Below are 25,482 nucleotides of genomic sequence, written 5' to 3' on the forward strand. Positions count from 1 at the left end.
GGGGTCTCCATTTGTCCATTCCCAGGGAGTTGATACATGTGTAAGGCCTGGTGTGAGTCACCAACTGGATTTAATTCCCGATTGTCCAGGTTAGTCACAATGGTATGTAGTGGACCTTATATGGATTGTGTACCATCCATATCATTTAGTCTGAACTTAAAAAAGTAGGGGATCCTTGATTAAATGATGGCGTTACATTCATACAGCGGCAATGTAACCAGAATTTGGAACATGCTCTTGTTTATCAAAAACCTAAAGCAAAACTGGTGTCAAGACTGCAGTAAATCAGTGGTTTTCAAACTTTATTTACCAAATATTACCTAAAAATGATTATCTCTTCAAATACCACAATCATTACCAAAATTAAAATATAGTAGTGTGGATGGCCTGAGTGTTCATTAAAAACAAGACGGGAGTTTTATTCTTAATCTTTTTTTTTTTTTTATAACTATGGAAAGCCACCATCTCAATATATGCACAATATGAAGACTAACATTTCAACGTAGAGAAATAATAAAAAAAAAAGGTGTACTGAAACGATGATTCAATTCCTACGTATCTCACATAGCAGTTCAAAAAATGTCAAAGACAAAAATACAAATGTACGTAAGTTAAAGATAACTCAAGAATTGGACTTAGTGGTACGAGTACCGCACTTTGAAGATCTCTGCAAAAAACGTAAAAAACTATAATTTATTATTCATTAAGCCATGCCAGCAACGTTTGGTTAAAACAATTAAAGGCAGAATGTACCTGCGTATCCAACTGATGCAATCGTACAACAGAGTCAAGCCATTTAGCCTGTTTCAGCAATGACTCGTCCTTGGTCAAATGACAGAAGTATTTACTAGTGGTGCAATCAGAGTTTTTACACACCGGATGTGTGTGACGTCATAGTAAAAAAAAATTCTAAAGTGATGCTTTTTTGGTTGAACTTTTAAAGGAGCGTTTCTCCTTTAAGAAGATGCTGGGTGGAGTTTTGAGAACACGAGCGTATTTATAAAGAGACGTGCTGACGTCACGGAGCCACTGTGAGCGCACCTCGCACTGTTGTTGAAGGACTGTAATGCACATGGCTGCGTTGTGGATACGAACGAGAGATGGAGTAGAAACTGAATGACAGTCGGTAAGTACCCACGGCCGTTCGTAGGAATTTGAATTTATTCATGTTGCGTAGACCGCTGATCAATCGCCATTCCAATGCGAAGAGGCAAACTTCATTTTTCTTCAACTAGACTTCCTTAAGTAAATTTACCGTCAATTCAAACGTGTTTTCTCTCCTCGCTGCTGGTGATTCATTACGTCTAAGTTGTGTGTTATGAGCGTGAGAATGTGCTCTCAATAATTTGTACAATGATTTGTACTCAGTTATTTCCCACCATTAAGAATAAATCATCACGCGACACGGGTACACAATACTTTCTGTTTTTCCATTAGATTTTTGTATATTTATGGCCGGAAAATGTTGTTCATACATAAATGCGCTGTACTCATGACGTTTTGAGGTTACAAACGTGTTATTAAGTACTTTGCTCAACGGAGTAAGAATGCAGAAAAAAAAATGCACACTCAGTTACTGTTGTACCAACTGGTTTTCTTTAGCTTGTTTCCTATTCATGGCCTAGTGCTTTTCACTTTGAGTCACAATGAAGCTTTCTGTGACGAAATAACCGGTGGGCAGTGAGAAAAATCAAATGTTCAAGTATTCATTTGGTCTAACATTGTATCACTGGACATATTTACATATTTAGATTGCTCGACTTGCGGGGGAAACTCATTTCGAACGCTTGTGACCTTAAGGGTAGGAACATAGAGCTCCCCACTCCATCCTGTCCTCACTTGTGAACAAGACCCCAATATACTTCACTTGGGACAGGATCTCATCCCTGACCCGGGGATGTCACACTTGGCTGCAAACCGCTCCAGTTAGAGTTGGGCATCACGGCTTGAAGAAGCCAACAGCACCACATCATCTGCTAAGCAGAGATGCGATACTGAACCTGCTCAATGAGCCTACAAATTCTGTCCATAAAGGTTATGCACAGAATCAGTGACATCAGTGCCTTGGCGGAGTTCAACTTTCACTGGAAATGAATCCGACTTACTGCTGGAAATGTGGACCAAACTCTGACATCGGTTGGCCTATTCAGCGGTTCGGTATCCCGTACTCTCAAAGCACCCTCAAAAGACATCCACAGTCTAATGCCTTCCCCAAGTCCACAAAATGTGTGTAGAGCTGGTCCACTGATCCACAGCCAGGACAAAAAACACATTGCTCCTCCTGAATCTGAGATTCGACCTACCGACGGACCCTCCTCTCCTGTACCCTTGAATAGATTTTTCCAGGGAGGCTGAGCAGTGTTGTTCCTCTGTAGTTGGAATGCATGCTCCGGTCCCCCTTCTTGAAAAAGGGGACCAACACCCCACCCCGGTCTGTCAATCCAGAAGGCCTGTCCCCCGATGATTTCATCCACCCCTGGGGCCTTGCTACCGAGCAGCAGTTTAACCACCTCAGTGCTCAGATCAAATTGACTCAAAACGTAACAGGGTTAGTTGAGGGTAAAGAATTTCATGGATATTTTTTCCACATACAGCAAATTGGCTGTCTGCTCACACCGACGTTTCTTTCATTGTGGAGTTCACATTTTCTCCCTGTGCTTGTGTAGGCTCTTTCCTGGTACACGGGCTTGCGTTTATTGACTCGACTCCAGAGGGTACAATGTGCTTATTTGAAGAAACTCAGCTATTTGAGAGGAGGCCATTATTTATACTCCATTAACTAAACACTGATGTGTGTTTAGTTTGTCGGGTCTTATTAATGAATCTGCTTTTTTGTCACAACAGTCTTTAAAGAATAAACCATGAAGACAAGGCCAAATAATTGATAATGTTTCACCAATATGTCAAACAGGTGTACTGCATGTTTTGTTTGTTAAGTCAAGGTTGGTTTAGTAACAAGTAACCCATCAGGATGTGTGCCAAGAATAACTTTATACATGGCTGTCATACTCATGGGGCGTGGGAGGAGGAAGACTCTTCCATCAGTAGAATAAGCTGTTCCCCTTTCACTTTGTCCCTCTTTTCATCATCTATCAGTAGAATAAGCTGTTCCCCTTTCGGGTTGTCCCTCTGTTCATAGTTTGGCTATGTCCGCTGGTCTCCATGGTGTATCTTCTGTCCTCACCTCATGGGAGAGTTCACTTGCATTCTCAGGCCTGCTTCACCGCACTCCAAAGTGTCACAAAGGCCCATTTATAGCTGAGAGTGGCTCCATTCATGCATGCTGAGCCAACTGGCCGTACGATTCCTCCATCTCCGAGGCTCACTGAGCGAATTTGACGCAACTTGTTTTGTTTTTGTTTTTGAAAGGATGAAACAAAATCCAATTAGGTGCGTTTGTCATGCATGCTCTGGATGGTCTAACCTGCCAAACCAGTTGTAGAATTAATTAATGTTGATAATTGCAGTGTAAATCCCAATTCAATACATTATCAAATTTTTGCCCTCAGTAACAGTAGGATCACGATGCAACAAGCAACCGTGCAGATCGGTCATATATTGTGTAACTGAAAAATGAAATAATTAAATGTGTCATAGAAATATTGAGTATGAATTTAAAATGGAGTATTCTACTGATTAATTCCACCAATTAGTAAAGCAGAGGTTAATATCACATTTTGTTTCAAATTTTCTGTAATCATCCATCCATCCATCCATCCATCCATCCATCCATCCATCCATCCATCCATCCATCCATCCATCCATCCATCCATCCATCCATCCATCCATCCATCTTCTTCCGCTTATCCAGGGTCAGGTCGCGGGGGCAGCAGCTTCAGGAGGGACTCCCAGACTTCCCTCTCCCCAGCCACTTCATCCAGCTCATCCCGGGGGATCCCAAGGCGTTCCCAGGCCAGCTGAGAGACATAGTCTCTCAAGCGCGTCCTGGGTCGTCCCCGGGGTCTCCTACTGGTGGGACATGCCCGGAACACCTCCCCAGGGAGGCGTCCAGGAGGCATCCTGATGAGATGCCCGAGTCACCTCATCTGGCTCCTCTCAATGTGGAGGAGTAGCGACTCTACTCCGAGTCTCTCCCGGATGACCGAGGTTCTTACCCTATCTCTAAGGGAGAGCCCGGACATCCTGCGGAGAAAACTCATTTCGGCCGCTTGTATCCGGGATCTCGTTCTTTCGGTCACGACCCATAGCTTGTGACCATAGGTGAGGGTAGGAGCGTAAATCGACCGGTAAATCGAGAGCTTTGCCTTTTGGCTCAGCTCTCTCTTTACCACGACGGACCGGTACAGAGTCCGCATTACTGCCGACGCTGCACCGATCCGCCTGTCGATCTCGCGCTCCATCCTCCCCTCACTTGTGAACAAAACCCCAAGATACTTAAACTCCTCCACTTGGGGCAGGATCTCATCCCCGATCCGGAGAGGGCATTCCACCCTTTTCCGATCGAGGACCATGGACTCGAATTTGGAGGTGCTGACCCTCATCTCGACCGCTTCACACTCGGCTGCGAACCGCTCCAGTGAGAGCTGGGGATCACGGCCTGAAGAAGCCAACAGCACCACGTCGTCTGCAAAAAGCAGAGACGCAATGCTGAGGTCCCCAAACCAGACCCCCTCAACGCCTCGGCTGCGCCTAGAAATTCTGTCCATAAAAATTATGAACAGAATCGGTGACAAAGGGCAGCCTTGGCGGAGTCCAACCCTCACTGGGAACGAATCCGACTTACTGCCGGAAATGCGGACCAAACTCTGGCATCGGTGATACAGGGACCGAACCGCCCTTATCAGTTGGCTCGGCACCCCGTACTCCCGAAGCACCTTCCACAGAACCTCCCGAGGGACACGGTCGAACGCCTTCTCCAAGTCCACAAAACACATGTGGACTGGTTGGGCGAACTCCCATGCACCCTCGAAGATCCTGCTGAGGAGAGCTGGTCCACTGTTCCACGGCCAGGACGAAAGCCACACTGCTCCTCCTGAATCCGAGGTTCGACCTCCCGACGGACCCTCCTCTCCAGCACCCCTGAATAGACCTTAGGGAGGCTGAGGAGTGTGATTCCCCTGTAATTGGAACACACCCTCCGGTCCCCCTTCTTAAAGAGGGGAACCACCACCCCAGTCTGCCAATCCAGAGGTACTGTCCCCGATGTCCACGCAATGTTGTAGAGGCGTGTCAGCCATGACAGCCCCACAACATCCAGAGCCCTTAAGAACTCCGGGCGGATCTCATCCGCCTTGCCACCGAGGAGTTTTTTAACTACCTCAGTGACTTCGACCCCAGAGATTAGAGAGTCCGCCTCAGAGTCCCCAGGCCCTGCTTCCACAATGGAAGGCGTGTAGGTGGAATTGAGGAGGTCTTCGAAGTATTCTCCCCACCGACTCACGACGTCCCGAGTCGAGGTCAACAGCACGCCATCCCCACTGTAAACAGAGTTGACGTTGCACTGCTTCCCCCTCCTGAGACGCCGGATGGTGGACCAGAATTTCCTCGAAGCCATCCGGAAATCATTCTCCATGGCCTCACCAAACTCCTCCCACGCCCGGGTTTTTGCCTCAGCAACCGCCGAAGCCGCGTTCCGCTTGGCCATCCGGTACCTGTCAGCTGCCTCCAGTGTCCGGCAGGCCAAAACGGCCCGATAGGACTCCTTCTTCAGCTTGATGGCATCCCTTACCGCCGGTGTCCACCAGCGGGTTCGGGGATTGCTGCCACGACAGGCACCAACGACTTTACGGCCACAGCTCCAGTCGGCCGCCTCAACAATGGAGGCGCGGAACATGGTCCACTCGGACTCAATGTCCCCCGCCTCCCCCGGGACATGGGAAAAGCTCTGCCGGAGGTGGGAGTTGAAGCTCTTCCTGACAGGGGATTCTGCCAGACGTTCTCAGCAGACCCTCACAGAGCGTTTGGGTCTGCCAGGTCGGACCGGCATCTTCCCCCACCATCGGAGCCAACCCACCACCAGGTGGTGATCAGTTGACAGCTCCGCCCCTCTCTTCGCCCAAGTGTCCAAAATATGCGGCCGCAAATCCGATGACACAACTACAAAGTCTATCATCGAACTGCGGCCTAGGGTGTCCTGGTGCCAAGTGCACACATGGACACCCTTATGTTTGAACATGGTGTTCATTATAGAAAATCCGTGTCGAGCACAGAAGTCCAATAATAGAACACCGCTCGGGTTCAGATCGGGGGGGCCGTTCCTCCCAGTGACGCCCTTCCAGGTCTCACTGTCATTGCTCACGTGAGCATTGAAGTCACCCAGTAGAACAATGGAGTCCCCAGAAGCAATTCCTCCAGGGACTCCAAGAAGGGTGGGTACTCTGAGCTGCCGTTTGGTGCCTAGACACAAACAACAGTCAGGACCCGTCCCCCCCACCCAAAGGCGGAGGTAGGCTACCCTCTTGTTCACCGGGGTGAACCCCAATGTGCAGGCGCCCAGCCAGGGGGCAATAAGTATACCCACACCTGCTCGACGCCTCTCACCGTGGGCAACTCCAGACTGGAAGAGAGTCCAGCCCCTGTCGAGAGGGCTTGTACCAGAACCCAAAGTGTGCGTGGAGGCAAGTACTTTTCCGCCTCGCACACCAGCTCGGGCTCCTTTCCAGCCAGAGAGGTGACATTCCATGTCCCAAGAGCCAGCTTCTGTAGCCGGGGATCAAACCGCCAAGGTCCCTGGCTTTGGCCGCCACCCAGCTTAAACTGCACCCGACCCCTTTGGCCCCTCCCACAGGTGGTGAGCCCATGGGAAGGGGGACCCACGTTTCCTTTTCGGGATGTGCCCGGCCGGGCCCCATGGGTGAAGGCCCGGCCACCAGACGCTCACCTTCGAGCCCCGCCTCCAGGCCTGGCTCCAGAGGGGCGCCCTGGTGACCCACGTCCGGGCGAGGGAAAACGCAATCCATTTATGTTATTCATCTTAAGGTGCTTGTGAGCCGTGCTTTGTCTGGCCCCTCACCTAGGACCCGTTTGCCATGGGTGACACTACCAGGGGCATGAAGCCCCAGACAACATGGCTCCTAGTATCATAGGGGCACGCAAACCCCTCCACCACAATAAGGTGACAACTCACGGAGGGGTTTTCTGTAATCAGTTTATTATTATTATTATTTTTAAATTAATCGTTGTTTGGCGACACTAAATGGCAGTTTGTCTATCACTAATACTGTACTTGATGAATTTTCAATTCCATTACAGAATGAATGGGTATGAATAAACATAATAATTCATTCGTGTTGCTTTGCGCAGTACTTTGTGTTGCTTCATTTTCCTGTCTGCACCCAATTAGTCATTCCGTTTTATGGGCTTGGATGACGTGGTGTTCATATTTTATTGTCCAATGTCACACTTTTGAATACGCCCTGTGAATACAAACTTGAGGTTAGTCTATTAGCGTACATACAGTACATGAGAGCGACGACTGCACTTTTCCTGCATTTTCTCCCATACAAAAACAGCACTAATTAAAACATACAGTACTGTAGAAGTTAGGAAAAGGATTTTGACGGGAATGTGAGCATGCGTTGTTCGGATGTACCGCGTTGAAGCTTATCGTGGAGCATCACAGGAATGCTACACAATCAGCCACTGTTGTGAGGGCGGATACTGCGCGCTCTCATGGCCGGTCACATAGAGGAAGGAGGGCGGCGAGCGTTGCCGCTCTTCCTCCCACATCTGACCCGCTCCTTTTGCAGTTGTCCGCAGCCAGACGGCATTAAGATGACACACGGCTCGATTGATTTGTTTTTGTTGTGACTCGCTGTTTTTGTTGTGACCTTCTGCGAGAGATCATTGATGTGCATCTGAAATCATCCGATTCACTCTGGTGGTCTGATAATGATGTATTTACGACAAATAAAGTATCTTTTGTTCATCTCTGCAGCCGCCTCACAAATCTTGGCGTAGTTCATGTTACATCAGAGGTTAATCTCGAGTTGGAAACCCCAATAAAATAACAAGTCATTAAAATCAATGTGTGTTTAAAGAAACCCCTTCCTTTACTTGTTCCTCCTCATATTCTATTCTGTTTCTATTTAACAGCGCTGGATGCGATGCAGCGATAATGAGTTAAATGGAAAGACCCGAATGTTTTCTGAGACAAGCCTTGCCGACACAACATGAGTGAGAACAACTGGGGACATGACTTCAGCAGGTACATGAACACGCAGCAAACAAGTTGATTGCAGGGCCATAATAGTTTGGAATTATTTATTATAGTTAGTTTTTAATTCATTTTGACTTCTTTTCTTAAATACAGTTTTAGATCGTTTTATTTAAATGTAGTTTTATTTTTGGAAAATGCTTCATTTTAGTTTACTTTATTAGTTTTAGTATTTATCTTTTCCTAACATGACATTAAAAATGAACCTTGAAACACTCCTGTTCATTGACAAAGATGAAAACAAATGACATTTTCCCTATAATTATAGTTTTATAAATGTAACATTGTAGTTTCAGTCTTCATTTTTTTTAAACATTCTAAAACATTTTATTTAGTTAACAATTTGTCCTCAATAATAATTTGTTATTTTGTTAGTTTTTGTGAACTATTATAACCTCGGTTGGTTGAAATCCGGACCACATCACATTTCATCATCCTCTCTCTGCTACATGTAATAACTCACTCAGAACGGGTTACGTGCACAAATGATTGACACATGCGCAATTCTGTGTCGACTTCTCAACCCACGCTTGCTTTGCAGAGTGTGCTTGGGCCTGCCGAGGGGCCACGTGGAAAACAATCTGACCGAGCAGCAAATGGTCCAAGAATGCAACCGTAAGTCTCCTTTATATTCGTCAAATATTATGTCTAGGCACACGAATATTTTGAATGAATACATCTTTGTTTAAAACTCAGTTATTCTCTTATATAAAGGTTGTTATTGCGAAAATGCTAGTTTGACCTCTGAGAAGAATACATTTACATACCAAGGTGGAAGTCTTCCAAATGTGCAACCTTTTGTGTGTACTATTTCTTTCATAGCAATGACCTGTCCCCAGGTAATGTGTACCTTACAAAAATGATGAATAAATAATAATACAGTGACGCCTTGAGACATGAGGTTAATCCATTCCACAACGCTTGTAACTCTAAACACGTCGCAGTAAGTGAAATCCGCAATATTGAAATATGATTTATTTATATATTTAAACACACCCTATGCATGTTTTAATAACATTTGTAGCACTAAAAGGTCTTTATATTTAAACACTTTCAAATAATACAAACACATTTAATAACATCATTCATTTAGAAAGAGCAAATTACCATCCCTATATTGAAATCAGGACATTATTTCAAATCAACAGTGCAGAAAATACACAAACAAATTAATTTAATTCAGTTACTGGTTTGGTCCGTTCCATATCAGGAAATAGGCAAAATGTTGACCACTGTTTTCCAAAGTAAAAGCATTTTGAACTCAATAAGTCTGCTTTCATGGAGGACTACAGAAATTTGAGAATATTTACTGCTCTCAGGGTGAAAATCTGATTACGTGGAAAGTTTAAATTAATCCAGGTCTCTAAAAAATTCATCTATTATCAAAATAATTATCTACTAATTTCATAATCCATTGGTTGTCCATTTAATTGGCCAATATTAGCTCTTTTAAAATTGGCAAGAATCTGCCTTTTTTTTTTTTTTGCGTTGAGACCAAAACATTTATCTTTTCGATTAATCAGCAGATTAAATTATTATTGAAGTTTTATTCTTCCAAAAATTGGAACCGGCATAGGCCTCATAAAATCTACATCGTCTGTGCTGTAATTGTAATAGTAGTAACAGACATAGTATGTATCTATGTACTGTATGTATGTGAGGAAATTATCATCTATCATTCGCTTCACTGGTTTCTTTTATATCAAACAAATTGTTTTAGGTTATTCACCTGACATGTTTCGGCGGTTTCTTCCGCCTTCATCAGAGTCTGATATAAAAGAAACCAGTGAAGTGATTAAATAAGGAAAAACAAAATGAACTTAGTACAATCATCTATCATTCGATTTTGACTAATTGAAAAGCCTGCTTGTTAGGCTTGTGGTGTCTGTTATGGCTTAAGTTTAAGATGAAAACAAATATGGTGTTTTATTTGCTATACATAAGGCTGAACTAATATTACGTATGATAGCTCATTCTTCAGATGGAAACTTTGTTATTCTTCCATAGGCGAGATGATTGCGAAGCCAAGCTGTAGCGTTAGAAAGTCATGCAGTTGCTCAGCAGGCTTTGCGTGGACTGAGCGGTCTCACAGAGGGGAGACCCTATCAGCCCCCTTGCCCCCACCCCCACCCTCTTCTTGCCAGGTCACCAGCTGCTCCTGCCGTCTGGGCCATGTCGGATGTTTCCATAAGGAAAGTTATGGGAAGCTCTGTTAAGATAGTGGCCATTCTCTGCGTTAATCAGGGTGTTGTGGCTGATGTTTGACGACAAAGGTGACGGGTTAAGCGGTTGTTTTCTACGCGTTTGCGCTCCCTTTCCTGTTTGGACCTCCTCGGCACCTGCTCCTCCCTGCGTGTTTTGCCCCTTCCTGACCAATCACCAAGCTTAACTGAGGGATTGCGTGTTCTTTGTCATCTTTCTTGCTCTGAGAGCCATTTCCTTCCAAGGAGGAAGCTGTGATAGCAAGACCTTGTACAGATAGGTCCGGCATTATTTGGACAGTGACACACTTTTAATCGTCTTGTCCTATATCACTTTCGCATTGGAGCAAACAAGCTGAGCTCCGTTCAGAAGTTTACCACTGTGAAAACAATTGCAGTCTCACAAATTGTGCAAGTTCAAGACATATTTTAAACTGTTATTTAATTTGTGCTTTCACAGCAAACCTCGTCCTACCAAAGTTTCCATCCTATTCTGATTCCTACTGCCTCCCATTGGAAAAGACACTTGGACCACATGAAGGAGACCAGGTGGTGCCTCATTGTTCTTCCCACAGATGGACAGTGTGTTGGGGCCCTCAGAGAGAAGCCAAACCATTGCCACCGTTACCTGACCCTGAGGAGCTCATGTCCGACGAGGCGGCGGATAATGAGGTGGAATTCTTCACCAGCGAGCGACGGCCACTTTTGCCCAAAAGCTGCCCTAAAATGGTGTGCGGGAGCAGAGGTCAAGTTAATGCCGCCTATCAGGGAGCAGCATCACAGCCTGGGAACCCCGCCTTGGCGTTCTCCTGGCCTGGTAGAGAGGACAAATCAACAGGCAGAGGGGTCGAGCTCGGCGCTTCTGTTTCCCTGGCAGACAACCAGCAGGATACGTTGTGCAGTAGACATGCAGACCATAAACTCAACTGCTTCTCTTCCTCTGCCATCCCCTCTGAGAAGCCCCAAATTCCTCCTCGTATCCCAATCCCTCCCAAAACCTACCTTAAGACTGCGGCCGGCGAGGATAAGCCGCCCAAAATCCCTCCAAGAGTCCCACTGGTGCCCCCGTGCCCGCCACGTTCCCCGAGTCCCAAAAGCCTCCCGATTTACATCAATGGCGTGATGCCGGCCACACAGAGTTTTGCTGCTAACCCGAAATATGTGAGCAAGTCGCTGCTGAGCGAGAGGGCGCCTCCGGTGGCTCAGCACACTCCCTGCATCGTTCCCATTTTGAAGGACGGCAGACAGGCCAGCGCCACGCACTACCTTCTCCTCCCGCCGCGGCAAAAAACATTCGCGGACAGACGAGGGCGACTCTTGAGTGAACCCGCCAGGTTAGGAAACGGATGGCAGAACCATTAAACTCCCATGAGCCTGATTTATGTGACGTTTGCAAAACAGACATGGAAGTTGATCTACCGACCAAGCCTTTGCCAAACAGATATAGCTGCGCAATTCGGGTCAAAACAGGCAAAACACAGTGAGGAGTTGATGCAAAGTCATTTCGCACATTCAATGTGATTCCTCAAACCTGAAACAAATATTTCTGCGTCTTTAAATACAGCGTCTAAAAGGCGGGTGTAAACCGATGACGATTGTGGCGAGGTGTTGGCAAACTGAAAGGCGACGAAATGAATGGATCTTTTCTCACTCGTGAACATTTCTGAAATGCCAGAAACAAAAATGATTAAGAGTCTAGTCCGCTATGCAGGTTTCAATACAATACATCTAATTCCCAAGCTTTATGAATGAATGAAATCAAACAAAACATGGCTTCGATACGATTGTAGGCTTTCCTAAAATAAGACGTTTACATACTGCAGTCCTAAATCAGTCGTTCTCCACCACTCTTACACGCGTTCCCAGTTACACCGCCATCTTCGCGGATCACGCTCACCAACAATGCATGTAATCTTTTAAGCGCACGCTATTCAGGAGCTTAGTCAATTAAGCCATAGGAGTTTTAAAAGGAGAAAACGGTCACTTGCATCATTCCTTTGGCTTTGAAGCTTCCGGCTGTGAAATATGGCTAAATAGTTTAACATAATAGTACCACACTGTGGAACCTTCAAATGGTTGGCCCGGACATGTTTTGTTTTGCCAAGCGTTTTGAAGATCAAATTAAAGGGCTGATAGGGTACACCTACTATTAATTGGTATCATCTGACAACTGCTTATAAGTGGTTATTTGTGGCTTTTCATTACTAAATGACCCCCCCCGCCAATTAATGCCAGAAGGTGGTGGCAAAACAGTACTTTCCATTAGACAGGGCTATGGCCTGATTAAATGAAGTTCCTTCACCACACACTACAGTGCCAAATCACCCCATACATTAAGACGTTTTTATTTTCTCAGGAAATATTACCCGAGCATTTATAAGCAGAAATATTTATTTTGCATTTTTTAAATGGGGTTGGAAGAGCACAGTACACACAGACACGATCGCATCAGTAGGATATGTCCTTAAACAAGAGTGACTGAAAGTGTGACAAGATCCACAAGCTGAATTCATGTGCCTTATCTTTTAATAGTGAAATATTTTTCTTTGAAGAAAAAAAAAAATGTTAACAGCACTGTGTGTTTGTCTGTTGTTTCTAACATTTGCCAATGATTATTAGTACAGTATTTGCTCCAGGTCAACCTGGAAATCCTCTTAAAATTCCAGTATTCTCTCTCGAGTTGTAGGATTTAGTTGCCTTGTCATTCCTGAGGAACTTCCTTTGAGGACAATATTTTATTCCAGTACTCTGTAACGTTCCCATGACAAAACATGCTGCAATCCAAACAGAGCAGATTCTAAACTACGGTATGTATTGTACACTTAAATGTGATCATATAATTACTGTTTCAACAAGCTGGGCTTGTGTCAGACATCATTCCATGCGTTATTTCTTTAAGATGCTGCTTGAAATTCTATGTACGTATTTATAATATCACTCATGACGACTGATTGAACAATGAACACAACAATTGCACAACACACTAATAAATTAAACCATTTAGTGTCTTATTTGTATCCATAAATCCTTCCATTATGTCTGTCTTTTAGCTCTGGTTATTGTAAAATCGCAAAAGAGTCAGCGAAACATTTACTACAACAATAACTGATTTATTTTCATGAGGTTAACTGACAAAAATTTGTCATAGCAAAACATCAAAATATGAAAGTCATTTTAAATTATGCAAACTTTGCAATTCTTTTCTCAACAGTGTCCAGTGAACACAACGGGCACATATAATTTGTATTTGTCAAATCAGCAAAAACACAGTGCACTACCTACAGTGTGTATGCGTTTGTGTTCATATGTGCGGATGCGTTGGGCATGATGTTACGTTTCCTCCTGAGAGGATCAGTGCGGTGTTTACAACCTTGGTTACACTGACAAGTTTCACATTCTCTAGAAGGTTATGTGTCCACCTCAGCCACAGTGTAAAATGTTTGGAAATCATGTGGTTGCAAAAAAAAAAAAAAATCATTTATTTATAAATAACTTATTGATTAAACTTGTGTGAAGAACTTTTTTATTTTTTCTCTCCACCCAACACAACATAAAGTGGTACCTTGACTTTAATTCTATAACTTGATGAGACATTTTTAATGGTTAGCATACAGCTTTACACACAGCAGGATGACTGCCCTGATGAAATAAACGTTTTACCTGGTAGTGGTGAAAAATATTAAGATTGAATTGGCTGCTTGGGGGGGGGGGGGGGGGTGTTAGGGATTCATCCTCCACTTACATTATTTGTAGCAAGTTAATATATTCAAGTAGATGTTCTTTTTGCGAGATTTCATCAAAACATGGCACAAAAAAAAATCCTCCATTATGCCTTCATTGTCCTTCAAATAAGTTAAAAAAAACCCATAAAACCTTAATTCATTTTTTTACCTAACCTTTGCAGTTCTCTACGGGCGTTTTTTTTACCTGACGGATGTCTTCCCGTGCTAAAGTCAAATGTGCAGCGTCCAGGCTGTTGGTGAAATGGGGACGCAGACAGCGAGTGCTTTACCGCCAGGCCCTGTTGAGCAGCTTGACTTCGGCCAACCGCTTGCTGATCATTGTGGCAAAGAAGAGTGCGAACAGCACACTGCTGATCAGCATGTAGTCATAGTCATCTTTAAGCACATCAAATTGTTTAGAGGGATAGACGCGGGTTTGGTAGATGTCTAGACCGTAGGCCACCACCTGTGGGGGTCAAGGGGCACATTTCACTATACTGTTGCACAAAGGTAGTACTTTAGCTCTGTACTTAAGTAGAACTACAGATACTTGTTTAACAAAACACTGGTAAAAGTAGTACTGATTCAATTCCTACAATACAACCTGAAGTGTAATTGAGAACAAAAGTAAAATGTAAATTTTGCGTGAATTACAAACAATACCTGTTACTACTACTTGGCATAATGAGAAAGCATGAAGTAGAAAGTACAGATTAAAGTCAGCCGAAAACTAAATACTCACATAAAAGACAAGACTTTATAAATTTGTATAACATTCCTTCCCACCAGTGGAGCTGCCTGAAAACAAACACTCAAAAGGGCAGACTCACCAGACATGTGGACTCCAGTCCAGACGGGGCAGTGTATATTCCTCGCACTCTTGAAATCGATTGATTGTAGTTGACAAACCATTCTGTGCGGATGATCAACTCTGGAGCGTAAGGGATCAGGTTCTCCTCCCTGGACATTAACACAAAGCATGGAAACAAAAAACTTTGTAGTTTAAAACAAAAAAAACAACAACTCTAAGTTAATTTTATTTCATTAAGAATTTTTTAAATTTTATTTTAATTTTCATTGTTTTGCTAGTTTTCATTCATTGTAGTTGCTTTTTTTTTTTTAGGGAAAGCTGGTAAATTACACATCCATCTACTTTCTATAGCACTTGTCCTCTGCAGCTAACATGTTGAAGCACTCAACCGCAAAAAACAAAAACAAAAAGCATGTCAAACAGAAGTGCTCACCGACTCTGCTCAGATATTATTTCAGGCCTCCGAGGGTCGAGGAACATTTTGGGTAATGATAAAATTCCTCCTGACGGCAAGCCAACTGTGGGGGAGAATAAGTGGTGAGATTTGCTATTCATAAAAAATAGGACTAATTTCATTAGAACTCACTGAGCAGATGGCGGCTTGTAATGCCTTTCTCGGTCAGCGTGGCCTCCATGGTGGAGATGAACGAAGGGAAAATGTAGGACTGCTGTAGCACTTGCGGGGCGTGCGGCCGATCCAGAGAGCTGAACACAGTGCTATTGTACAGCTCCATTCCCTCGTACAGTTCGATGACTGAAAACTCGTTCCTGCGAGACTTGGTGCTCCAGTATTGATACTGGAAATGAGCAAAATGCAATCAACGCTGACAGAGCCCTTTTAGACAAAGGCTACAAAATGGGATCGTAACAGCTCCGAGGAGATACAGTTACACATACAACAAGACTTACCACGACCCAGTTTTCAGAGTGTACCACATGAACCGGCCCTCTGGCCTTCCTCTGAACTGCCTCGTGGATAATCCGACCGGTCACACCATCAAGCAGCAAGATGCCAATAAAACTTCGTTCTTGGTGTGTGTCCGTGCTCTCGGTCACCAACGCCAGTAGATTGGGGTTCAGGTACTGTGGTACGGAGAAAGAATCACAACAAATTGTAAATGCTGTCCTTCGATCGGTAGGGCAGGGTCCTCATACCTCATGAATAAAACAGGATTACTGTATTCAAAAACCCCGACTATTGGTTATAAAATCTTGGCGGAAATCCTTCTGACCAAACATGGCCGGAGAAAGGTACTGTATCCTTTTTGCACTTACCTTATAAAGGACGCTGCGATCTCCCATGACACGGCCCTGGGAGTGCACATGCTCATTTAGTCTTTTCCCTTTGACCGAGACAATTTTCTGCACCTCTGTGGGGATAATCACCTCCCAGATAAGCTCAGTTGACAAATCCTAAGGGTGCAAAATTTGTTGTGTGGCAACATGGTTATGCGTTAGCAAAGGTCAGTTTAGATTAATACTAACAATTAAAAAACGACATAGCTGGGCAAATGAATAGCATCTGTGTCACAGCCAATATTAGCTCTGCTTTAAGATCAAACAAAATCATCTTTTGTTTGCCGATTTGATTTCTTACACATTAGACAATGAGACAAAGATAATGAGACCCCCACAAACAAAGAAACTCGGCCGATCTCGGTCTCAGTAGTAAAGTTTAAAAAAAAAAATACTCAAGTTAGCCTAAAAAAATCCATAATGTAAGGGCTGATCAAACGCAAATTGTAGCACACCATATGCAACGTAATAGACGTGCAGATTTTCTTTATCATGTGCAAAAAATGTTACAGCATCGTACTGAAGAGTTGTGACTGTCTCCTCTCTACCATGTACAGCCGTGTGTATTACAGTGCTCCTATGTGGCCAAAGCGCGCACACGCCAGAAGAAGCTGCACAATGGTAATGAATTACTACTAATGATGCACAAACTGCTTAATTCTATAAATTCTATTTAACTTATATTGCTTCCAGTCAAAAATCAAGTCGATAGTCCCTTTATAGAAAAATTGCATAAGGTCACAGAGTATAGTAACTAAGTAAGAAAAATTGACAAAGTATCATAAATGAAAAAAAAGATGAATCACCCAGCCATAAGAGCCTTGGACAATTTCAGTAATACAAAAGTCACTTACCGTTCGCAGCCTATATCCAGACAGGCTCCCCTTGCTGGAATCCACCAGGTAGAAGAATATAGAAGCAGCCAATTCCTGGAGCTGCTGCAAGACATTCTTTGTGGAGGGAAAGGCAGACACCTGTAATTTAAGAAAAACAGTTTTGACTCCATTGCCACAACAGTAGGTTGTTTATTTGTGCCATTGTGCAGTGTGACCTTATACTGGTCATCTACAAGCAGTAAGACTTTAGCGTAATCCTGGTCCATGAGTGGAAGCAATAGTGATTGAAGTATTGGCTGAGGCAGAGCAGGTGGGGCAACGTGGCTCTTCTTCCCGAAGATGGGGTTGAATACATGGAGTGTTGTTAAGCCTGTGTCCTGGTTGGTAAACAAAACAATGATATGCAGATAATTTTGATAAATATTCTAATGTTCCTTTCTCTGGGATCTTGTGGTGGCATACCTTGTTTTTGATGAGCAGTGTGCACTGAGGGGGGTGAGGGAAGTGGGCAGTAGTCCGTTGCACCATAAGTTTGAAGGCCGCGTTTGATGGGACATTCTCCAGGTAGTGTCGCCATAAAATAGTGCCCGTTTTGCTGTCAATGCCAAAAAGCTGAAGAGCAGAGAAGAGGAAGCTGATCATCATCCTCCAAAGTATTTAACCGTCAGTGAAAATGTCAAATAGCAATCCAACATTTTGGAGCCACGGACCGGTTTCACAGTCATAGCGATTGGTAGGTAGTTTTCACGAGTAACCCAACGTCGCTCACAAGTTTTACAGCAATCCACAATTTGAACAGCATCGCCATGTGGTAGATGTATATATTATTTAAAAACATATTTGGATGAGCCACATTTTGATGGAATGACTGAAACAAAAATAAAAAAAATAAAAATCAAAAATATAAGTCACTGAATGGAGCAGCTGTAATTAATGGGAGGAAGTCCCATCTTTGGGTAATTTGAAACAATGGCACAGAGTGTCTTCTGTTCAAGCTACCGTAATTTCCGGTGTATAAGCCGCGACTTTTTTCCAAAATTTTGAACCCTGCGGCTTACAGTCAGGTGCGGCTTATATAAGATTTTTTTCGTGATTTTTGTGATGACAATCACTTTTACTCTTAACACTATTATATACAGTAAAAGCTACAAAACAAACTGACAAATAACTCCTTTTCAAATCAGACGAGTAAAAACTGGTCAAATATTTTAAAAAATAGATATTAAAAGTGAAGACAATTTGCAATTCTAGTAATGACACACGAATTTGATGCACAATTTGTCTTCATGGGCCACATAGAATGATGTGGCGGGCCGTATCTGGCCCCCGGGGCCTTGAGTTTGACACCTGTGCTCTAAACCCTTTCTCTTACTCTGCCATGTGACTCAGAGATTACACAAAGCAGTGGCGCTGTTTGGACCATCTGCATTGTATTAAAACCCAATCAATCAGCATTTAAATTCAATTCTTCTGACATTTTGCTCACCAAAAACAAGTTGTAATGAATGTGAACTTTTAATGCATTTTATTCAGAAGGTTACTTTGAACCCTGAGGCTTAAATGAATGCGGCGTACTTATGGATTTTCCCGGCCTCCGGCCTCCAGGGGGCGCTCTAGCAGGAAGCAAGAGCGAGAAAGGCGAAGAAGAGATAATGCGCCGAAGAAGATGTGCTAGTTTGTTTACAACATTTCGCGCATCACGCAGAACGCGATCAAGATGGACATTACTGAAAGGAAGCTTTTATACACAAACCGTCATTATGGGGGACAAAAGAAATGCATATGATGCCGCTTTTATGATAAAGGCAGTCGATGTTGATGACATTGTGTTGCGGCACCCTTTTCTTTATTTCGTGGACCCTCATCATGGAAAATGCTAGAAGAAATGGATAAAAACGATGACGAAAGAGATACTGAGAAAGTGTGTGGCGAAGGATATCTAACGCTATTCCAATCGGAAATTGAAGAGGAAGACTTCGACGGTTTCAGTGCACACGAGGACGATGAAGACGACGAAGCTCTTTTTTTTACTTTAACCAGCCTTGTTAGTGCTGTGCTACCGTGATGCTGCTGTGTTACCGCCGCGTCTCAGTGACTTTTACCGGTATGTTTTATTTACTGAGGAAGTGTGTGGCGAAGGATATCTAACGCTATTCCAATCGGAACTTGAGGAGGAAGACTTCGACGGTTTCAGTGCACAGGAGGAAGATGAAGATGATGAAGCTCTTTTTTTTACTTTTACTTTAACCAGCCCTGTTAGTCCTGTGCTACCGTGTTGCTGCGGTATTACTGACGCGTCACAGGCAGTGTTTGGAAAGAAATGTTAAGGTATGTTATTAAAACTTTTTAAAAACCTTTCTGTGTCTAGTATTTCTTTGTTAATAACTCGCGTGCACACTTCCGTGTTGCTGCGGTACTACTGCTGCATCACAGGCAATGTTTAGAAAGACATGTTAAAGCATGTTATTCAAACTTCAAGAAGGCTTTCTGTGTACTGTCTTTCTTTGTAAAAAACTCGTGTGCACGTGCGGCTTATAGTCCGGTGCGGCTTATGTAAGAAAAAAACTAAAATATCCCCGAATTTTAGCTGGGGCGGTTTATACACCGGTGCGGCTTATACACCGGAAATTACGGTACTCCATAATGTTTTGGGCATCACTGCAGAAACTTCTGCTGCACAAATAGTATTTTGCAAATGGAATGAAGGAATTTAGTGATTTTTTTTAAAGGCCTAGTTGCATCACGGTCACACACTCTGTATAACATAAGCATAAAACAAGAATCAAAAGACCGTGGCGTACCTTGCCAGATGCGGTGACCATGACCATCATTTTTTGAAGGTTGAATTCATCTCTGGACAGCGTCTCAATGCTCACGTCATTTTTAACTTGGCTGTGAGGTTTGCGTGCGTCGTAGAAGAGTTTCCAGAGATGAGCGATCCAGGCTTGCAGGAGAATGAGCTGGGAGGACAGCCGCTTCAGCACCATTGACAGCAGACCATCTAGACAGAAGTGCAAGCGAAGAATGCAGTCGGTGTTTGATATAAGCCCTGCAGTCTCTCATGTAAACACTGGATTTACATTATATGGGTCAAGTGACAATTTTTTGCTCTTAAGTGTCACCAATTTTACATACTTTATGGCAACGTAGATGTGAAAATATCACATGAAATCAGGTATCTTCAGATTACAATTGCCATTTGGACAGGCAGTGTAAATTCAGCCTGTTTTACCTCATCAGATTAGCAGACTACAGCTTGGAGAAAAATGTGAGGAGAAACAAGGAGCAAAATAAAGGAAATCTATAATAATTACAAGGGCTGAGACATTTTCTTTTTACCTTGAATGGCTGAATCCAAGTGCAGCAATATAAAATGATAGAAAGAGAAAAAGTGAAGCTAAAAGCAACAAAGTGATTGCATAATACAACACTGCAGGGTTTGATGCTTCAAAAGGAAACAAAGGGCTGAAACATTTACCAGCCTTTTTGCCGAATTCACCCTCCAGCTCGGCCTGTGTTCCCGTGAGGGGTAGATCCACCATTTCCATGGTCACTACGTCTGACAGGGACTCCTCTCTGGTCCACATGACACGTCCTGAAAACAGACACACTTACTGGTTGGTCTTTTAAAGTGACAGAGCTTAAGACAAAAGTTAGGCTACACTCCTGATCTGATCAATTCGAGTTTATTTATCAGAATGATTTTTTTTTAAATGCTTTCATAATTGAAAGATCATCCCTAATAACCACAACTGACAATTCAATCGATTAGTCGTTCGCTTCTAAACTGAGTTTGTCAGATACTATATGTTGATTCGTTGACACCCATGTCTTTTACTAGGCTTTTTAAAGCCCTACACACAGAAAGTCAAAACTCATCGGGTGTAAGGACAGAAGGATGGCGACCCCAAATGGTTTTGCTGATAAATGCAAAATATTTTTTTATCCTATTACATGGGATTATCAGGAGAAGGCAGAAAAACATGGGCAAATGATGCATCCTCTACCGTTGTCTTGAGGCAGCATACCTGAAACATGTTTGTACAGTGAATTTAACCGAATTAAAAAACGTCAAGCTGGTTCAAAAAATGTTAACCACCATATTACTGCTATGATTTAATTACAGCAAACAAACAATGCGTCTTAGTTCATCTACCCATGCTGTTTTATTTACATTACCTTTACACCCCCCCCCCCCCCCCCCCCCCCCCCCAAAATAGCAGCATAGGACTCTGCCCCTTATTCAAAGCAACGCTACCTGGCTGTTGCATGAAGCTTAGTGCGTGATCTTGAGTCTGCAGCATGATCCTGTAGCCAACAGAGTCGTCTTTTTTCAGGAACGTCTGAATGTACATCTGAAAGACAGAACGGAATCAATGACAGCTTTAAGGTTCATATGAGTGAATCAGCGGAGATGACTAATTCGAGGACTGCCTGTCTTTGAAAAACATTGCCTCACCTTCGCTGGTTTGCCAGTATTGGGATCAATATTAACATTCAAGGTTGTGTCGAGAAGTCTGCGCCCAGTTTCTGCACTGAACAAGTTAACGGTGCAAGCCTAAAAAAGGGAAAAAAGGAAAAATCTGAATTTTTTAGCAATGGCACAATCAGATTGCAATTGCAGGGAGGATATTCAAAGGACACGTTAACTCACGGTTTTATTTTTTGGTGACATAACTGCAACGACGGTTTTATCTCCAGTGGTGGAAAATGAAGCCAACATCGCCTGTAAATCAAGACAAAAGTGGCGGGTCTCAACTCTTTGAAAAGGGGATTTTATCAAGACGGGCAGATAAAAAAATTATACAATTTCAGTTTCTCCACAGTAAATTATATTTGTTTTGTCAAACCGAAGGCGGGAGGGATGAAAAATATGCCTTTAGTCTTCTATGCCTATCTTAAATAATCACTCAAATACTTTTCAATAACTTTCTATAACTGACGATTCAAAGATTAAGACTACGGTGCTGCAGGTTTCTTACGTACAGGCTTGAAATCCCTCAGTGTAACTATAAGTCCATTGTTGAGCTGAAGGAGCAGGTAATGGTCGGGACTGAGCTGAAGGAGGAACTCAGTGAGTGGGCGCCGGGACGGATTGGGCTGGGTGTAAACCAACACTGGACGAAAGTCGGGCGAAACATCAAGTCCCAGTGACTACGGATAGGAAAACCGTTTGAAACAAATTAACAATATGAGACCATGGAGAATGTTTTATTCAGGCAAATACCTGCAGAGAGATTTGCGTCATCTGTGTCTGTGCATGAACATCAAGTGTGTAGAGAGAGGCTGTGGAGGCATCCACGCACGTCAATATTCCCTGGCCGACCATGGCGCAGCTGGCTTGCAAGTTGGACAGCCATGGAGCTTCCACTGAAACCTCAACAAGCAAACAGAAATTCAATCAAAATGCTTGCGACATTGCCCAGGTATCACCAACGAGCGGTTTTCCACAAAGGCGAACATTCATTTGTGAATACCTGCTTTATTATCTCGCCATCTTCCACACTGTAAGTCACAATAGCAATGTGGGAATGAGGCAGAACTCCCAGTACATACACTTCGCCAGTTCCTCCAGAATACACAAACTGGTAATCTACTGTCTCGCTGGAAAGACGTGGGGGGAAAAAGCTTTAGTTTCCAATCCATAATGCAAATAAAGCACCGCCTACCTCTATTTTCTAATTCTTTTTGTTAATATTTTGAAGTTCATGTTAGGGCTGACCGGTTTGGAAAATAATCAAACAGATTTAGATATGATTTACTGTCCCATTAGACGAGACTTTGGTGACATCTTGTGGCATCTTGGGACATTACAGAAAGAAACACTAAATACAGTGAATATCGGTTTATCACAGCAGATGTGTTCCAGAGGCACCAAAACATGTTAAAAAAACTGATTTGTTTTACCTCTTCCCTGTGCTCTAAATATATTTCATTGAAAAGTATCAAGGCATTTTATATGGCTATTAAAAATTGGAGCGCTTACCTATCTGGAAGATTCTCAATCCACTTTTGATGGCCATTAGACAGATAATGAAGGGACAGGGCAGTTTTCTTTAAAACAGCCACATGCTTAACTATGTCTTGCTGTCCAACAAAACATGCCGCCTGGAAACTGGAAGGTTGAAGAAAAACAGACATTGTTCGACAACAGATTGGACAATAGAGCACCGACTAGCATAAGTCAAGTGGTCTCTCACCTGCCAGAGTCCAGGACAATCTCCCAATTCAAACCACCAACATTTATATCCCAAGAACGCAGTATGCGGCCGTTTCCCACCACAAGCACAGTATCTGGGAGATAAAATCAATAGTTCAGTTAACACTCTACCGCTCAGTGTGTCCATAATGGTTCACAAACTCACCTTGTCCATGATGCAGAAGAGCATTAATGTTTCCCTCTGGCCCATTCTTATCCACATGTCGCCAAACTGCAAGTAGGAGACATATTAAGCCCTCACAAAAAAGAGCGACTTACCACATGAACCAGTAAATGTATTTTACAATTCACACACCAAGAAAATACTCACAAAGTTCTCCAGTCCTGGTGTTCACTGCAGCGAAGACATTTTTCTCAGTTGCCATTATCACCTTTTTGGATGACTGCAGGTGTGCATCAAAATGGGCAAAGCGGACATCACCAACATACTGCTGCCTCCTGTTTAGAGAAATGAATATGATCTGTTTTTAGTGGTATATAAATGTTGAATATGTAGTCCAAAAAAGGGGACTAGGTTCTAGCAACTGATAAGTTTAGGCAAAATGTCAATTTGCAGCGCCATTTAAACAGTGTCTCCAGAGCCCTTCAGAAGGAGCCAAAGCAAAATAAATTAAATAAATAAGCGATATATATATATATATATATATATATTAAACCAGTGCTTACAGTGTTCCTGCTGCACTGGCCTGTATTCATTTTTCATTTTTTAAACTACTGATGTTGTGCTTTGCAAAAGATAAGATAAACGTTGTTGATGCTTTATTTTATATTTTCCTTTCTTTAATTTTTTTATTCAATAATGCATCTGGCTAATAAAATAAAACTGCATCTAATTGAAAAATATTAAAATTACAGTATGTATTATAGAACATTAAAAACAGTACCACTCGGTAAACATAAAAATTGCATCTGTCTGTAAAAAGGTCAAGTTATTTTAGACACATGAAAATATTTTTCACACACAAGTCCTGCAATATTGCCACCAGATCAAACCAAAGGCTAAGATTCATGAATGACATCCAAAAAAGCAGCAAATACTATAATGCCAGCAGTGTTCTACGAATACCGGTATTTTACATTTTCTTTCATACAATGTGACGTCCAGTCCTTATTCAAAGACAGTTGACGGTGCACAGACGCACCCTAGCAGGTGTTAGCATTAGCATGTCTAAGACAACTTTAAAGTCTTTTGAAAGCGCACGCCATGGAATGTTAGTTTTTACCAGTCAAACTTTCCCACTTGATCCTCAAACACGGCCTCAACGGCGAAGCATAACATAATCACTTTGAGCAGCAACAAAATGAGATGAGACATTGCCACAGTCAATTGCGCCGCACTGGCCTGCACTCTTCAGGACAGGCAGCAGGAAGTTGGTTGGTTTCTCTTTTCCGCTTCGTCTCGTGAGATCTGCTGCCCCCTATAGCTTGGAGACTTTATTGTCACTAACCACACAACGCATCAGTCGTAAAACAATTAAGTAGGCACACTGCACATCATAATCGGGCTCTGTCAATACAATTCCAGTGATATCGGAACGCTCGCAAGCATCTTCTAAACGCCAAATTCAAGTCAGCAGCACACTTTTTTTTTGTACAGTTCATATGAAATTGGATTGAAATAATGGGCCCAGCACGTTCGTTTTAAAAGCGTATAAGGGACGTTTTTCTCCAACGATTGCCATTTTCAGCTGTTAAATTGGTATGAATCCGAAAAAGATTTTTTTTCCCAGAATTTTTTTTGTCAAATTATCAGACTGGCCAATATAAATTTGTGGGAGGAAAACATAAAAAGTAAGAAATTGACCAAATTTGGAGATGTGAAATGTCCATCCAACAATGTTCATTTGGTTTTTCACTGTAAACACACAGGCGGCTATGAGACTAATGTTAAATATATGTTTATAATCTTGTAAATTTAATGTTGCCATTCAACGTGTCCACGCAGTCATCGTTGTTGAGTGACGTCACATGGAGTCCCTCGACCCACCCAAGTTGTCCCTACGTAATAATTACTGCTGTACGTTGTATTGGCAAGATAATATATATAATATATATATAAACCATCAAGGTTGGCCGGACAGAAACACTTTTAACGCAATAGCTCACGTTTTGTGACGTGAGTTCGAGGGTTTAAGTGTAAGAAAGAAAATGTCGAAGGATCGCAACGAGTTTGGCGTGAGGCGTTAACGGGCTGACAGCGCCCCCTGTGAAGTTACGCAT

General features: G+C 43.0%; 2 protein-coding genes across 2 annotated transcripts; one reads left to right on the forward strand and one right to left on the reverse strand.

Annotated features, from left to right (window-relative positions):
• The first annotated feature begins 1,011 nt into the window (after positions 1–1,011).
• On the forward strand, positions 1,012–14,543 carry LOC125989392 (ERBB receptor feedback inhibitor 1). Its single transcript, XM_049755727.2, has 4 exons — positions 1,012–1,126; positions 8,056–8,167; positions 8,718–8,791; positions 10,838–14,543. Exons 2-4 carry the CDS (start codon positions 8,133–8,135, stop codon positions 11,737–11,739), a joined length of 1,011 nt encoding a protein of 336 aa, XP_049611684.1. The 5' UTR covers positions 1,012–1,126; positions 8,056–8,132; the 3' UTR covers positions 11,740–14,543.
• On the reverse strand, positions 13,884–24,653 carry emc1 (ER membrane protein complex subunit 1). Its single transcript, XM_049755726.1, has 22 exons — positions 24,486–24,653; positions 23,573–23,700; positions 23,408–23,473; positions 23,243–23,336; positions 23,029–23,157; positions 22,520–22,646; positions 22,270–22,419; positions 22,029–22,196; positions 21,697–21,768; positions 21,502–21,600; positions 21,301–21,397; positions 20,521–20,637; positions 19,844–20,043; positions 17,505–17,654; positions 17,258–17,419; positions 17,061–17,180; positions 16,186–16,323; positions 15,820–15,993; positions 15,497–15,707; positions 15,344–15,428; positions 14,930–15,059; positions 13,884–14,565 (listed from the first exon to the last, which is right to left on the reverse strand). Exons 1-22 carry the CDS (start codon positions 24,575–24,577, stop codon positions 14,386–14,388), a joined length of 2,889 nt encoding a protein of 962 aa, XP_049611683.1. The 5' UTR covers positions 24,578–24,653; the 3' UTR covers positions 13,884–14,385.
• Positions 24,654–25,482: the final 829 nt, after the last annotated feature.

This window comes from Syngnathus scovelli, chromosome 2, assembly GCF_024217435.2.
Source record: "Syngnathus scovelli strain Florida chromosome 2, RoL_Ssco_1.2, whole genome shotgun sequence".
Classification (NCBI taxonomy): Eukaryota; Metazoa; Chordata; class Actinopteri; order Syngnathiformes; family Syngnathidae; genus Syngnathus; species Syngnathus scovelli.

Bases quoted from the DNA above. Each gene is read 5' to 3' on its own strand.
- emc1 (XM_049755726.1), bottom strand. From the start codon at position 24,577: ATGTCTCATCTCATTTTGTTGCTGCTCAAAGTGATTATGTTATGCTTC. The intron at 20,638-21,300 runs GTAGCGTTGCTT...GTCTGTTTTCAG, and splicing joins AAGCTTCATGCAACAGCCAG to GACGTGTCATGTGGACCAGA. The intron at 15,060-15,343 runs GTGAGCACTTCT...GTTAATGTCCAG, and splicing joins ATAATATCTGAGCAGAGTCG to GGAGGAGAACCTGATCCCTT.
- LOC125989392 (XM_049755727.2), top strand. From the start codon at position 8,133: ATGAGTGAGAACAACTGGGGACATGACTTCAGCAG. The intron at 8,168-8,717 runs GTACATGAACAC...CTTGCTTTGCAG, and splicing joins TGGGGACATGACTTCAGCAG to AGTGTGCTTGGGCCTGCCGA. The intron at 8,792-10,837 runs GTAAGTCTCCTT...GTGCTTTCACAG, and splicing joins AATGGTCCAAGAATGCAACC to CAAACCTCGTCCTACCAAAG.